At 35.3% G+C, this 13,932-nt stretch overlaps 2 protein-coding genes across 6 annotated transcripts; one reads left to right on the top strand and one right to left on the bottom strand.

Moving 5' to 3' along the window:
* Positions 1 to 2,601: 2,601 nt before the first annotated feature.
* On the top strand, positions 2,602 to 3,426 carry LOC126602855 (E3 ubiquitin-protein ligase CIP8-like). Its single transcript, XM_050269694.1, has one exon. The coding sequence runs from the start codon at positions 2,602 to 2,604 to the stop codon at positions 3,424 to 3,426; it is 825 nt and encodes a 274-aa protein (XP_050125651.1).
* An 852-nt stretch (positions 3,427 to 4,278) lies between these two features.
* On the bottom strand, positions 4,279 to 9,249 carry LOC126613721 (uncharacterized). Of its 5 annotated transcripts, XM_050281301.1 has the most exons (9): positions 8,749 to 9,249; positions 8,439 to 8,477; positions 7,629 to 8,323; positions 6,464 to 7,249; positions 5,948 to 6,085; positions 5,164 to 5,592; positions 4,969 to 5,037; positions 4,741 to 4,845; positions 4,279 to 4,596 (listed from the first exon to the last, which is right to left on the bottom strand). In XM_050281301.1, the coding sequence occupies exons 2-9, from the start codon at positions 8,446 to 8,448 to the stop codon at positions 4,453 to 4,455; spliced, it is 2,376 nt and encodes a 791-aa protein (XP_050137258.1). In that variant the 5' UTR covers positions 8,449 to 8,477; positions 8,749 to 9,249; the 3' UTR covers positions 4,279 to 4,452. The 5 variants fall into 5 exon arrangements, with proteins under 5 accessions (XP_050137258.1, XP_050137255.1, XP_050137256.1 ...); XM_050281298.1 differs by having other exon boundaries at positions 4,279 to 4,845; XM_050281299.1 differs by having other exon boundaries at positions 4,279 to 4,845; positions 8,880 to 9,249.
* Positions 9,250 to 13,932: the final 4,683 nt, after the last annotated feature.

Below are 13,932 nucleotides of genomic sequence, written 5' to 3'. Positions count from 1 at the left end.
GCTAGTCTATATGTGAAATATGGTGTTAATATTGTTATCCTTCTCTTGTACGTAGATGACATTATTATTATTAGGTCTGATGCATCTCAGGTACAACATACAATTGATCAGCTTGGGGAGTTGTTTGATCTGAAAGACATGGGAGCTCTTACTTATTTTCTTGGTCTTCATATCCAATATTGAGACAATGGTACTTTGTTTGTAAATCAAACCAAGTATGCCAAAGAGCTACTTAAGAAAGTAAGGATGGACAGTTGTAAACCAACTCCAACTCCTTCCAAACCTCATGTTGTTAATGTTAGTACCTTACATTTACTAGGCCCGATATATCACATGTTGTTAATGTTGTTTGTCAGTATACGAGTCATCCTACTAAATCTCACTTGTTCCAAGAGAATTCTCAGATATATCCAGGGTATATTACATTGTGGTATTATTTTTTAGCCTTCTCTTGATACACAATTGCTTGCCTACTCAGATTCCTATTGGGTTGCCAATATAAGTACATGACGATCTCATACTAGTTATGTTATGTTTTTTTTGTCCCAATTCTGTATCTTGGCAGTCTAAAAAACAGTCTTCAGTTTCCAAAAGTTCCACTGAAGCTAAGTATAAAGCATTGGCTCACTGTGCTGCAGATGTGAGTTGGCTCCAGAATATTTTAAGGCATTTGCATGTCTTTATTCCTTCTCCTCCTCTTATTTATTGTGATAATATATTTGCCCTTGCACTTAGTATGAATCCTGTCTTTCATTCTCGTATAAAGCATCTAGACACCGACTTCCATTTTGTTCGTGAGAAAGTTCAAAAAGGGGATCTACATGTTCAATACATTTCTACTAAGGAGCAGCTTGTAGATTTGTTCACCAAAGGGTTACATAGCCCATATTTTGTTTGACACTGTTCCAATCTTAATCTTGGTATCCCAAGTTAAGCTTTAGAGGGGGGTAATAACTGAAGGTTGATTAGTGTGCCTTGTCTTTAGGATCTATGTACACTTGTCATTTAGACAATAGTTGCTTAAATTGTAAGTTAAGTTAGCTCATGAGAGAAGCTATCTATAGAAAACTATAAATATCATTTGTAAAGCTTAATAGTTGGTTAATGAGAATGTACTACAATTTCAGAGTTCTTTGCTTTCTCTCTCTAAAATTGTTCATCTCTCTTACTTAGATCAACCCTAATCTCAGTGTAGTTATGACCAGATAGATCATCTCATGTCGATCTCCCCTTTATAGAAACAACTATTTCTTCCTTCTATTTTCTTCTTTGATTTCTCTGTCTTTCTTCTTCTCAAGCTCCAAATAAATTCTCAATTAAACACAATACATGAGCTAATCCTTTATAATTTATTTGAGCCTAGTGTTATTTTCATTTGAATATTCTAAGAACTAAGTAAGAGTGTACAACTTGCTATACGTTCATTGAGATTGTGAAAATCACTTTCCACCTTTGACGAAAGATCTCCTCTATTCTTCTTTGCTGTGTGTTTAACTCATGATCTTGGTGTATGAAAAGACTTTCTTTTGGAATATTTATATGACATTCTTGAAATATGAGAACATATGATGCACAATAAAAATGAAAGTACAATCAATTTTTGGACACTTATTTATTATGACAGACCTATTGTTATAAAATTCTGTTTGTGCCACTGCTCATTGTATGATGATATCCCTATTTATCAGACCATTTAAACTGCTATCTATTCATCTTGCGATTCCTCCACTCGCATACTGAATGTTGTTGTTAAGTTAGCTCAACCACTTTACCAACAAATTGCATATGTACATAGAGGAGAGCACACTTTTAATGCTATGTTTTAATGATGGACAATCTTAAGAAATATATCGAAGTCAATTTAATAAAGGATGAATTACATAATGAGGAGGGATTACAGATGCACCATATGAACATTAATATTACAAAGGGCATGAGAAAAATATTTTTAATCTGTCTTATCTAACATTTTGTAATCTGTTGTTTATTAACCTCAATTTGTAATGGCTTGGAAATTCTTCACCCCAACATAACCTAAAAAAAGTTGGCGATCGCCTGCAGCAATATTGGTACATCTGGACCTCTTGCTATCCCCCCTACTCCAAAGCAAAACCCCTTCCAGTACATGACAACAAATTTGCCCAGATCCAAGAGATTACAACCCATCGGAGACTTAAACGTTAAAATTTATGGCAGGAGTAAAAGATAACGAGCCTGTACCCATACCACTCTAGCAGCAATGGATGTTGAAGGTTACGAACTTAAGAAAGCAGCCAACCCTATTTTCCAAGCATATCAAAAGCCTCCATGTTACGAAACCCCAACCATCAACAACAGGCGACTAAACATACGTTAAACTCTGCACATAAGTCCTAATGTACGTAGTCGATACATGAAAAAAAAAAAAAAATGTACGCCTCCAGACGAATTCCTTGCTGTCATGCATAGAAATTTGTATTTGAAAACTTAGCACAAAGATGAAATGAAAAAAGGGAAAAACGACAAAAGGGGGAGGAGTTTTTTTCCCTTTTTGTTTGCTCTATGACATCCCACCTCATCCAAAAACTGGGAAAATGATTAATTTTTATTGAATATACAGAAATGCAAATCATCAATGCTCGTACACAGTATAGGAAGGTTCGAAAAATGCAGATTAAGTCCTCAATCGATTTCTATATCATTTCAAATCAAATTCTAGGGCAAGAAGAAAAACCATATGTCCTTTTGGCCATGGCCAATCACGGAAGGGAATTAGTGGTGGGTGAGCCTTATTGTGATACCTGGGTTCATGGAATTGATGAGTTTGAAGACAACGAACGAAGCATGCATTTTGTGATGTATATCAAGGCAACAATCAGACGCCACCAGCCTAGGGTTTCAGAGGAAGTGGAAGAAGAGGACGCAGCAATAGAAGAACACTTGAGCGTGAATGATGCCACAATGGAACTACAATTTGACCCAGAGAGTGACATGGGTCTTCTCATATCCAACACACTTTCAGGCCTTCATATTCCTCTCCAGGCTCATCCACCCATAATAGCTGAAATATTGTATGAAGCCTACTCCTGGGCCCTGGAAAATGATACTTATTTTCCAGGTCGAGAGGTTTTTCATATGGGGGTGTACGTCGAAGTCAGTGTTTATCGGACATACTTGTCAGATATTCGGGACATCAACATGGACGTAGAGGATGGTGGTGCTGAGCCTCAATTTGTACCGGCAAGCAAATCGTCCATTGAGGAGTTGGAGAGGACGACAGTCAATGCCACAACAATGTGTTCTATTTGCAGGGAGGAGATGATGGTTGGCTCAGAAGCAACTCGGATGCCGTGCTCACATCTTTACCATGGAGATTGTATTGTGGAGTGGCTGCAGAGAAGCAGGAATTGCCCGTTGTGTAGGTACTCCATGCCTGCTGATGAATGATGACAGAAACTATTGTCGTAATAATAAGTCGAATTTGATCTGTTTTGTTATTGATTAATCTGGTTATTGTTCTTCCCAATTTGTTATGCATTTTGGTCTTTTTGAACTTGATTATGTTTTAACGTTTGTGGTACAATAAAATTCTTGACTGCTGTGATGATAGAAAGATTGAGATTTTTATGAATCAATAGGTCGAATTTGTATGTTCATTATTGGTTAATTTAATTAAATAATTTTACTACTATCACTTATACCATACGATAAATGATTTCCACTTACCGTTTTGCATGCAAAAACCACTTCTAATACTACAATAGTACCAATTTAGCCCTAGCTAGTCCAGCACTCCTCAAAGTGATTAGTTCCTATATATAATAGTTGTTTCTTTTAATGTTTAGATAGTGCCATTTTTATCAGTCAAAATGGTAAAAGCGCCGCCATTTAGTATTAATGTCTAGTAATATTCCTCTTCATTTGTAAGTGAAAGGTCTTAGGTTTGATTCTCGCCAAAAGCAAATGCAAACCAAATTATTATGGCTAGCCTATTGTGAAGCTTAGCCAACTCCCCACCTCTATGTAGATAATATCGTGTGTATTAAAAAAATATATAGTAATTAACAAACACCAACCGTAGAAGAAAGCAAACTTATTAGGGTTCCGTGGAGAATAAGCCCCAAGTGGTTGGAATCCACACGAAATTACTCTGATAACAAAAAATTGTAAAAGATACTTAACATTAAAACAAACTTTGCAATCTTCAGAGACATAAAATAATAAAAAGAGATCGAGAAAATAAAAGGGGTAAGGAAGAAACGGGAAAGCAGACACGAGAAAGGAAAAAAAAAGACCATATGACATGAAAATCCACAAATAGTTATTTACCAGTAAAAAGCATATATAATCAATCGTTTGTTCCAACCGCAAAAAGATTTAGGCAAGTTACATACATATGATGTACTTTAAACAAATTAAACCAAGTTAAACGTTTAAATCTATGGCAACCGAACTTGAGTCAAATAAAGCAACTTAAACTTTAAGCCAATCATCATCAGAAACTTCGATCTCATCTGAGCTTTCCTTCTGTTCATCATCAACCTTCTTTTCCAATTCAGTGTTGCCAGACTCCTGTACATCATCAAGCTTCTTTTCCAATTCACTGCCGGCAGACTCCTGTACATCATCAAGCTTCTTTTCCAATTCATTGCTGCCGGCAGACTCCTGTACATCATCAAGCTTCTTTTCCAATTCATTGCTGGAAGACTCCTGTACATCATCAAGCTTCTTTTCCAATTCTCTGTTGGCAGAATCCTGTACATCATCAAGCTTCTTTTCCAATTCACTGCTGGCAGACTTACCATCAAGCTTCTTTTCCAGTTCACTGTTGGCAGACTGGAGCTTTTTCCGATAACTCTTCCGTTTCTAATCAATCACAAAAAATAAATAAGAAAAATAAGTATAGGTTATGTAATGCGTATACGATTCATGGTTCATGAATCGAAATCTTCCCAGTCACAAATAAAATAGGAAATTAATTAAACAAACCTTTCGTTCTCTGGCCAAAGATGCCGCCAACTCATCAGCCTTCTTTTGCTCTAAAACAACCGTCCCATTCTGAAAGAATAAAGCCAGTACATGAGCCCCACTATATAACTCTTTTAGTCCAGAAAACTCCGATTAAATAATAGTTACAAATAAAACTACATTAATTAAGCTATACTTCGAGAATAAGAAAAGTACCATTTCGTGCAGTTGCATCTCCATCTGTGCAAGAGCTGTCATAAGATTTATCTTTTCAGCTTTAGTCTGTTCAACCTGAAACGTAAGCTCTAGCTTTTCAGCTCTAGTCTGCTCAAGCTCTTTCTGCTGACATTCATTACGCTCAAGCTCTCTCTCAAAATTAATTTTAAGCTCTTTGTTTAGATCAGCTTCCCTTTCTAGCTCAGCCATTTTCTTGGTAAGCTCTATGTTCTCAAGTTGTTTCTTCTTAAAAAGAAAGGCTCCATCTTTGTAAGCTCTACTTTTCTGCTCAAGAGCTATATTGAGGTTAATCTTTTCAGCTTGAATCTTCTCAAGCTCTTTCTTCTGACATTCACTTTGCTCCAAACTTTTCTGAAAATCATTCTCAAGCGTGATGAACCTATGTGATTTCTCCTCGCTCATTTTCGCCTGAAATTCAACAAGTCGGACAATTGTCCGGTGAAGAATTGTTAATCTAATCGAATATCAAACCTCATGACTCATGATAATGTTCTACAATTCTAGTTTATGGCAGGGACAAGTCATTATTTGAAGGGGTATTAGATTTTCATCCTCCAATAAAATTGTAGGTCCTGGATTAGGTCCGTTATTATGATCAATACTGGATGCATACTAAAATACACTTATGACCATAATCAAAATCCTAATCCAACACTCAGGTTTAATGGAAAAAGAAATCATGCCTAAGGAATCTATTATTAATTTTAATCCCAAAATAGACTTGTGTAATTAAATTGATGTTAACTTGAGAAGAAAACGATACCAGCTCTTGCAGTTCCATCCCAAAATGTTCAAGGGATTTCTTAAGCTCGCCCTTTCCAGCTTCAGTTTGCCTAAGCTTTATCATAAGAGATTCCTTTTCAGCATCCTTCTGTTCAATCACTTTCTCAAGCTCATTCTTCTGCTTTCACCAAGCAAAACAACCTTCTTAATTAGGTATATTGTTTTGAATTTAATGTTAAGATACAAATTGTAGGTCCTTTGATTAATTACGTTATATGACACATGCATACATATAAATATATGTGTATATAATATACACACACAGAGAGTAGGTTGACCAAATATATGATTTCACAGATACAATTCTAATTCTACTTAGATATTCACAATAGCATATGCGATCAAAGAATCAAAATCAAAATCTAATATAGCACCAAGTTAATTTAATACAAGAAAAAAAAAATCTTAATCGGGGATGAAAAATAAAATTTACTATGATAACAATCTTAAAAAATCAAAAACGTAAATTGGTTTAAAGTTGAGAAAAGAAAAATACCATTTGTTTCAGTTGGGTCTCATTCTTCTCAAGCTCTCCTTTAAGCTCTTTCTTCTGAGCTTCACTCTGTTCAATCTTTTTCTCAAGATCATTCTGATGCTCTTTGTTTCGATCAATCTCACACTGCAACTCATGCACTTTCTTGTTAAGTGCCATCTTGTGAGCCTTGATCTGCACAATCTCGTCTTCAAGAGCATCCTTTTCAGTCTCAAGAGCTTCCTTTTCAGCCTCAAGATCTTCCTTTTCAGCCTCAAGAGCTTCCTTTTCAGCCTCAAGATCTTCCTTTTCAGCCTCAATTGCCTCGAGATCTTCCTTTTCAGCCTCAATTTTCTCAAGATCTTCCTCAAGGCCTTCCTTTTCAGCCTGAAGAGCTTCCTTTTCAGCCTCAATCTCTTCAAGTTCTTCCCTAAGCTCTTCCTTCTGAGATTCGCTCTGCTCGAGCTTTTTCTCAAGATCGTTCTTAAGTTTTTTGTTTTCATCAGCCACATTTTGCAGCTCAAGAACTTTCATTCTAAGCTGTTTGTTCATCTTAGCTTCATTCTGCAGCTCAAGAACTTTTTTCCTAAGTGCCTTCTTATCAGCTTCAGTCTGCTCAAGATCTTTCTCTAATTCATCAATTTGAGCCTCTGTGTTATCCAGATGTTTGGTAAGATCTTTCTTTTCAGCATCCCGCTGCGCAATAATTATCATAAGCTCGACCTTACTGGCTTCCGTTTTCCCAAGCTTTTGCATAAGAGCTACCTTTTCAGCATCCTTCTGTTCAATCACTTTCCCAAGCTCATTCTTCTGCATTCACCGAGCAAAACAAGCTTCTTAATTGGGTATTTGTTTGAATATGATGTTGAACATAAAATTGTAGGTCCTTTGATTGTGTATTATATGATACGCATATAAATAATAAATATACATACATATACGTATATGTAACACACACACAGTAGGTTGACTAAAATGTATGCGATTTTTCAAGTACAATTTTAAACCTACTTAGATAATCACAATAGTATACCTGATCAAAGAATCAATATCTAATCAAGCCCCCAAGTTAATTTATTGAAAGAAAAAAATAATCCTATACAGAGATGACAATCAAATTTATTATGAAGCCAATCTAAAGAAGACCAAAAAACGTAAATTGGTTTAAAGTTGAGAAAAAGAAGAATACCGTGTGTTGCAGTTGCATCTCACTCTCCTCGAGCTCTTCTTTAAGCTTTTTCTTCTGAGCTTCACACTGTTCAATCATTTTCTCAAGATCATTCTGGTGCCCTTTGTTTTGATCAATCTCACTCTGCAAATCAAGCACTTTCTTGTTAAATGCCTTCTTATCAACCTCGATCTGCACAAGCTCGTCTTCAAGAGCTTCCTTTTCAGCCTCAAGATCGTCCTTTTCAGCCTCAATGTTCTCGAGAGCTTCCTCAAGCTCTTCCATTTCAGCCTCATTTATGTCAAGAATTTCCTCAAGCTCTTCCTTTTTATCCTTAATCTTCTGAAGTTCTTCACTAAGCTCTTTCTTCCGAGATTCGCTCTGCTCAAGCTTTTTCTCAAGATCGTTCTTAAGTTTTTTGTTTTGATCAGCTACATTTTGCAGCTCAAGCACTTTCATTCTGAGCTGTTTGTTCACTTTAGCTTCATTCTGCAGTCCAAGAAGTTTTTTCTCAAGTGTCTCCTTATCAGCTTCAGTCTGCGCAAGATGTTTCTCGAGTTCATTAATTTGATCCTCTGTTATCTCGAGATGTTTGGCAAGCTCTTTGTTTTCAGCATCACGCAGCACAATAATTTTCTTAAGTTCCACGGTCTGTTGAGCTTCAAACTTCTCAATTTTCTCAAGCTTTTTCAAGTTCTGCTGGTCTTTAAAGTACACTATTGACAACATAACATGAAAAGCAAAATAAGCTAATTATCTTTCCTGCCCTTTTCAAGGGCAAAGACAACATGGGTAATCAGAAACCTAATTACTTAAGAAAATGTTACTCACCAAAGTCCATATCTGCCGAACTGCAATACGTCTTCAATCCTACAATGCAGAAGAAATTGAAACAATCCAAGTAATTAAACCACTTACACCAGTTCTTGATATATACAAACACACATATGTATGCTTTTATGCAAACATTATTAACAGTTGAGAAGCTAACACACTTGTATCCTTTTAGAACAGACTTGAATTGAAAAACCCACTTCGAAAAATTCTCATCAGTTAACTTTATAATTAACATTCCCAGCAACCCTTCTATTTTCACTGATGATGATGACGCCATTGTTATAAAAGAACCTCAAACAATTACAAAAGTTTTCAAGAATCGGACAGAAATGGCTTTGTGCCAACAAGTCTTGCCAATTTACTAGACTACAACGGAAATGGCTCCGTGCCTTCAATCAAACAACTACAAGAATCTTAACAGAAATAGCTTCGTGCCTTCAATCAAACAAGAATCTTCACAGAAATGGCTTCGTGCCTTCAATCAAACAACTACAAGAATCTCAAGATTATCAATCAATGGCTTCGTGCCCACAACTCTATTTACTAAGCAACTCAGAAATCATATACCAAACTACAAGATTTCCTAGAACCATTGAAATCACCAATCAAAAAACTTCCTAGAACCAACCCAGAAAGCCGTCAGAGGACCCAAAACTCCGATGAACCACAGCAGAATCGCTGGCTCGATACCATATTAACAGTTGAGAAACTAACACACTTGAAGAAAATTAAGGGTTTAAGAACACGGACTTTAGAGAGAGAGAGAGAGAGAGCAGCAGAGAAGAAAATGCATGAAGATTCGATTTTTATTGAAAAGGGAAAGAATTACATACTGCTATATATAAAGCAGCAACTCTAACAGTGTTCTGTTTTAGCCGACATGGACAAGGTCCAATACAATTATGACATCTGTACATTTATTTTCTTTCACTTATCAAACATAGATGCATCATGCATTCATACTAAAAATTACTGCATATCATGTAAATGGTACTTCACCAAATTCTGAGAATTAAACAACTGTGTTTAAAATGTAATACGTATTTAATTATGTATTATATGTAGTATCAAACAGATAAAGGTGGAAAAACACTTGAGAGATATGCCCTAGAAAGACTCCTGGTTAGAGAGAATAACTTAATCTCACAGCTACATCATCATTGTGGCATTCCGTACCAATCATATAATGTTATGTGGGAAAAGACTAAACCATAACATTGTATTATTGGCATGAGACACCACAATGACTGCGTACCCATTCCATATTAGGCATTCTCCTGCTTGATGCTCGTTTTATGCCCTACCAAATCATGATGAAACTTAATGCAAACAACGGCAATAACTCTTTAAATCATACGATTTCTCAACATGGAAAAAGTTTAACATCTACTGAAGTTCATTATTTATACAAGTGAAACGTGTCTCTCAATCCATCCCTCAAATTCCCAGTAACACTAGGGAAAGAAAGATTAATTATAATATTGCAGATTTATACTTCTAAAGAAACACTGAAAAACCTCGTCCATTAGATAGCTAGGGTTTCTCGCTAGGGTTACAGGACCAGACAAACGGAGGTCCAGTGGGTTTAAAAAAAACTAGTCAAAGCTAAGTCAAGTTAGTTTCTGAAAATTGGTGGTAAGACACCAGTTTAATTTTAAACCATTCTCCTTCAGATTCTGATTTCAAATACGATAAAAACACATTCAGATATCAAATATCATAAAAAATAAAAAAGCATCCAAACTCACTGACTTGATGTCATTAAAAATCTCAACTTCGACTCTCTGATTAAGATTATCTCATGTTTCTCAACCCTAACAAGAACAATTGAATACCGAATCTACGGTAATCAAAATCAATTAGAAAAGAAACGTGATGTCTTTGGCTAGCATACCACTCAACATGAAATATATGTATGCTATCTGCATAAAAATAAAGACTATGGTACATATAAGAACTTATGCATGTAGGATAACTAGAGGGAATTCAGCACTCACAGTAACAAGAAGAGCCAATTAACCTTGGGTTTCGTCCTTCTTCAAGGTCGAAGAGAGAGCGCTAGGGTTTTGGGGTGTTTTATCTCATGCGCGAACCCTATATATAAAGATACAGGTCTCCTTTTTGTGTTCGACTTCTACATAACTTGGGAAAAGGGTTTTGTATCCGAGCTAACTACAACAAAAATTAATATCCCATTAAATAAGTAAATAACCAAAATTAATATCCTGGTCAACTATTTTGGCAAGTGTTGGAAAAAAAAAAAAAACTATTTTGGCAAGTGACAATTTTATCCTTACTTTTTACACCACGTTGTTTCTGAAACCCCCCTTACTTTTCAAAACCTAACTTAATCAAAATTCTTTTTGGCTTATTATATTAACACCCCACAAATTGTTGACTAAATCTCACTTACTTAATACATACCACATTTGCTTTTTCAACTAAAAATTATCTTAATACACCCCACATATTTCCCTATAATACCCTCACACCTCACATTCTCAATATACACCTTATATTATCTACATACACTCCACATTTATCAAATCTTATAACACTCATTTTTAATTTTCAAGGGCTGAATCTAAACATTTGAACGTTTAGCTTGCTGAATGATTTCAAATTGAATGATTTGAAAAATATTTAGATTCATTTGAATGTTTTTCAATAATAATAACGATTTCAAAGCTACCACGTTGTTTCCATTTTCTTATGCATATTTTGGTCGAACCAAGTCACATGCAAGAAAGCATCTTAGTATAGTGCAAGAAAGCACCTTATGAATGTCATTGACTCACTCTGCAATCAGTTTGGAGGCCATGGCTTTTGAATTATGAGATTCATAAGTGCTAGGTCTTGAATTATGAGATTGAGTAGGACTTCGGGGTCCTTAGCTTTTGCCCTCACTTTGCAATCACTTCATGATCTCCTAGAAGGACATGACCATACTGTAATCATTGCAACCACTGCCTAGTTGAAAATCATCACTAAAAATGAATTGGGGTGAGAGGTGTTTTGATAGTTGAAGAAGATAAATAATACGTTAAAAGTGATTTAGGGTGTATTTGGAAAAAAAAAAATAAACCTAATAAGGTCAAAATTGTCATTGCATGGTGGGGTAAATAAGTTATTTAATATTAAATTTTAATGTGAGATGCATTCAACATTTTGTGGAGTGCTAATATAAAAAGCCTTCTTTTTATGCCCAACTAAATCACTTAAAATAACAAATAAAACCCTAATCAGCCCATTATCTCTATTGGGCAAAGTCCATTCTCTCTCTTTAAACCTCCTTCCATCTCCCATGGCTATCATTGCTACACCCCATCTACTCCTCCATAGTCATCCAAACCTCTTCCCTTTCTTTTTCTTCGTTATCTGACAACTCTAAATTTCTAGAGCACCAACTAGCTTAATAATTGGTATGTGTTCAATCTACTATTCAGTTTTTACATATTTATTTTAGCCATGTAAAGAATTCTTGATTCTTTTTACAAGAGAAATTTAATTTATTTCCATTATGCTTCAGTTTCTCTTTATTTATTTAAATTTTTAGCTCGCGCACCGAATTTGGGTTCAAGATCAATCCCGAATTTGGGGCATGACAAAATGGTATCAAAGCTCACTTATTAGACAACCTTAGGACAAGGTTGTGATACCAATTAAGTAGTTGATGGGAATTGGAGGAGCTAAAGCCTTGATCTATACAACTTGGCTTTTTTGTGGGCGTTGATTCTTTCCTTGTAGTATCCCTTTGAGTTCCTAAGTGTGAGAGATTAGTACTCTAGTTATGGGTAGTATCATGGGTAGCTAGAAAGCGTTGTCTTTTTGTTTCACTGGCTATTTTAAATCGAATTTTACTCGTACTTTTGAAAAGTTGGTTATGAATTCCCAATCATGATCACATACTGTCATTGAATTGTTATGAATTTTAAAGAGGTGGTTACGAACTAAATGCTTTTCTGTTTTGTTCCAGCAGATGAGTAAGACTACTGAACTTATGTTTGCCTTGTTTTGGAAACTTCTTAAGTTGGAAATTGTTGTAAAGTTTTCAGTTAATTTTGTCTTGGAAGCAAGAGACTCTTTTAGTTAAAGATTTAAAGCCGAAGTTTAGATTACCGAAGTAGTCATTCATGTTAATGTATATACTATGAACTTGTAAGAACAGTATTGCAGAGAGAGAGAGAGAGAGAGAAAGAGAGAGAGAGAGATGAAAGCTCAAGATATTTTCTTGTATTGATTACTTAGTGAAGAAGTTATTGCATAAATGAAGTATTTATACAACTCACAAGATTCTAACAAACTAACTGCCTATCAAAGATTAAGACAAGTGTCAACATCATAAGTGTACAATCACTAATATACTATCTCTATCAATTCATTCGATCAAATTCTAAAGAAAAAACAAATTCACTTGTGACTTACTTCTACTCATAAAGGTAACGGTTAAGTGGAATTCACATTCCTACACGTGCATGGCCTTATTGACGGTTATTCATTCCTATACAACTTAGGGTTGTATGATGAACCAATTGATTCTCATTCCTACATATATATCGTCTGGTTATGTGATGAGTCTACTGAACTTCATCCCTACACAACGTTTGGTTGTATGACGGGTTTAGTTGAACTCCATTCCTCCTACACAATTGGTTGTGTGATGAGTTTGCCAAAGAATCTCATTGGCCTACACAATTCCGGATTGTGTGATGAGTATATTAAATTTCATTCCTACACTGACTTCTGGTTGTGTGATGAATTTATTGAACTCTATCCCTACACAATTGTTGGTTCTGAGAAGGGTTCATTGAACTTCATTCCTATGAGTAAGACGAAATCACGAATGACATGCGATGAGTCACAAAGCTGAATGTTGTTGTACCATGAAGCTAGGGATACAATTTGTAGTACTATTTCGTTTGAAAATTGGATTCACTCAAATCCCAATTAGTGGGTGTCGGGATTTGATTAGATTGGCCTTAGTTACAAGTGTTTTTCCTGAAATTGTTGTTCGAACCAACTAGTGTCAGGATTGTGAGTTGAGCTTTGGGATTGAGCTTTTGGTTTCGTGGTAATTGTGTGAATAAGTGGTTTTCGAAAATCATTTTGTTAGTACAGAAGAAAACCATTTTGTTCTAAATGCAAATTTTGTATTTCATTTCAAAATTTTCATTTACTCCTTTCGAAAAAGAAAAATATGTGATCTATGATTTTTTTCGAACGTCAAGCTACTTTTTGTTATTACTAGAAAATAAAATATATGTTTTGGTATATAGTTAATTATTTTCATTGCAATTCAGTAATACGATCTGGTGGTATTCCTCTTCGCTCGGAATTAAGAGGTCTTAAATTCAAATCTCGTAGATGACAAATTCAATTCCAAATTAGACTGCTCATTGTGTGGCTTGTGGAGCAAAAAATAATCAAGAAAAATATGAAGGTGACACATGGGCTTTTGGGTGAAAAAGACAAAATTACCCTTAAGGCA

This window comes from Malus sylvestris, chromosome 2 (assembly GCF_916048215.2).
Source record: "Malus sylvestris chromosome 2, drMalSylv7.2, whole genome shotgun sequence".
NCBI classification, from domain to species: domain Eukaryota; kingdom Viridiplantae; phylum Streptophyta; class Magnoliopsida; order Rosales; family Rosaceae; genus Malus; species Malus sylvestris.
Note: the sequence above shows the minus strand (reverse complement) of the source record. Positions and strands in the feature narration are given on the sequence as shown.

Excerpts from the sequence above, each read along its gene's own strand:
- LOC126602855 (XM_050269694.1), top strand. The coding sequence starts at position 2,602 with ATGCAAATCATCAATGCTCGTACACAGTATAGGAAGGTTCGAAAAATG.
- LOC126613721 (XM_050281298.1), bottom strand. Across the intron at positions 6,086-6,463 it reads AGACCCAACTGAAACAAATG|AAGAATGAGCTTGAGAAAGT; the intron begins GTATTTTTCTTT and ends TGGTGAAAGCAG. Across the intron at positions 5,038-5,163 it reads AGATGCAACTGCACGAAATG|AATGGGACGGTTGTTTTAGA; the intron begins GTACTTTTCTTA and ends TTATTCTTTCAG.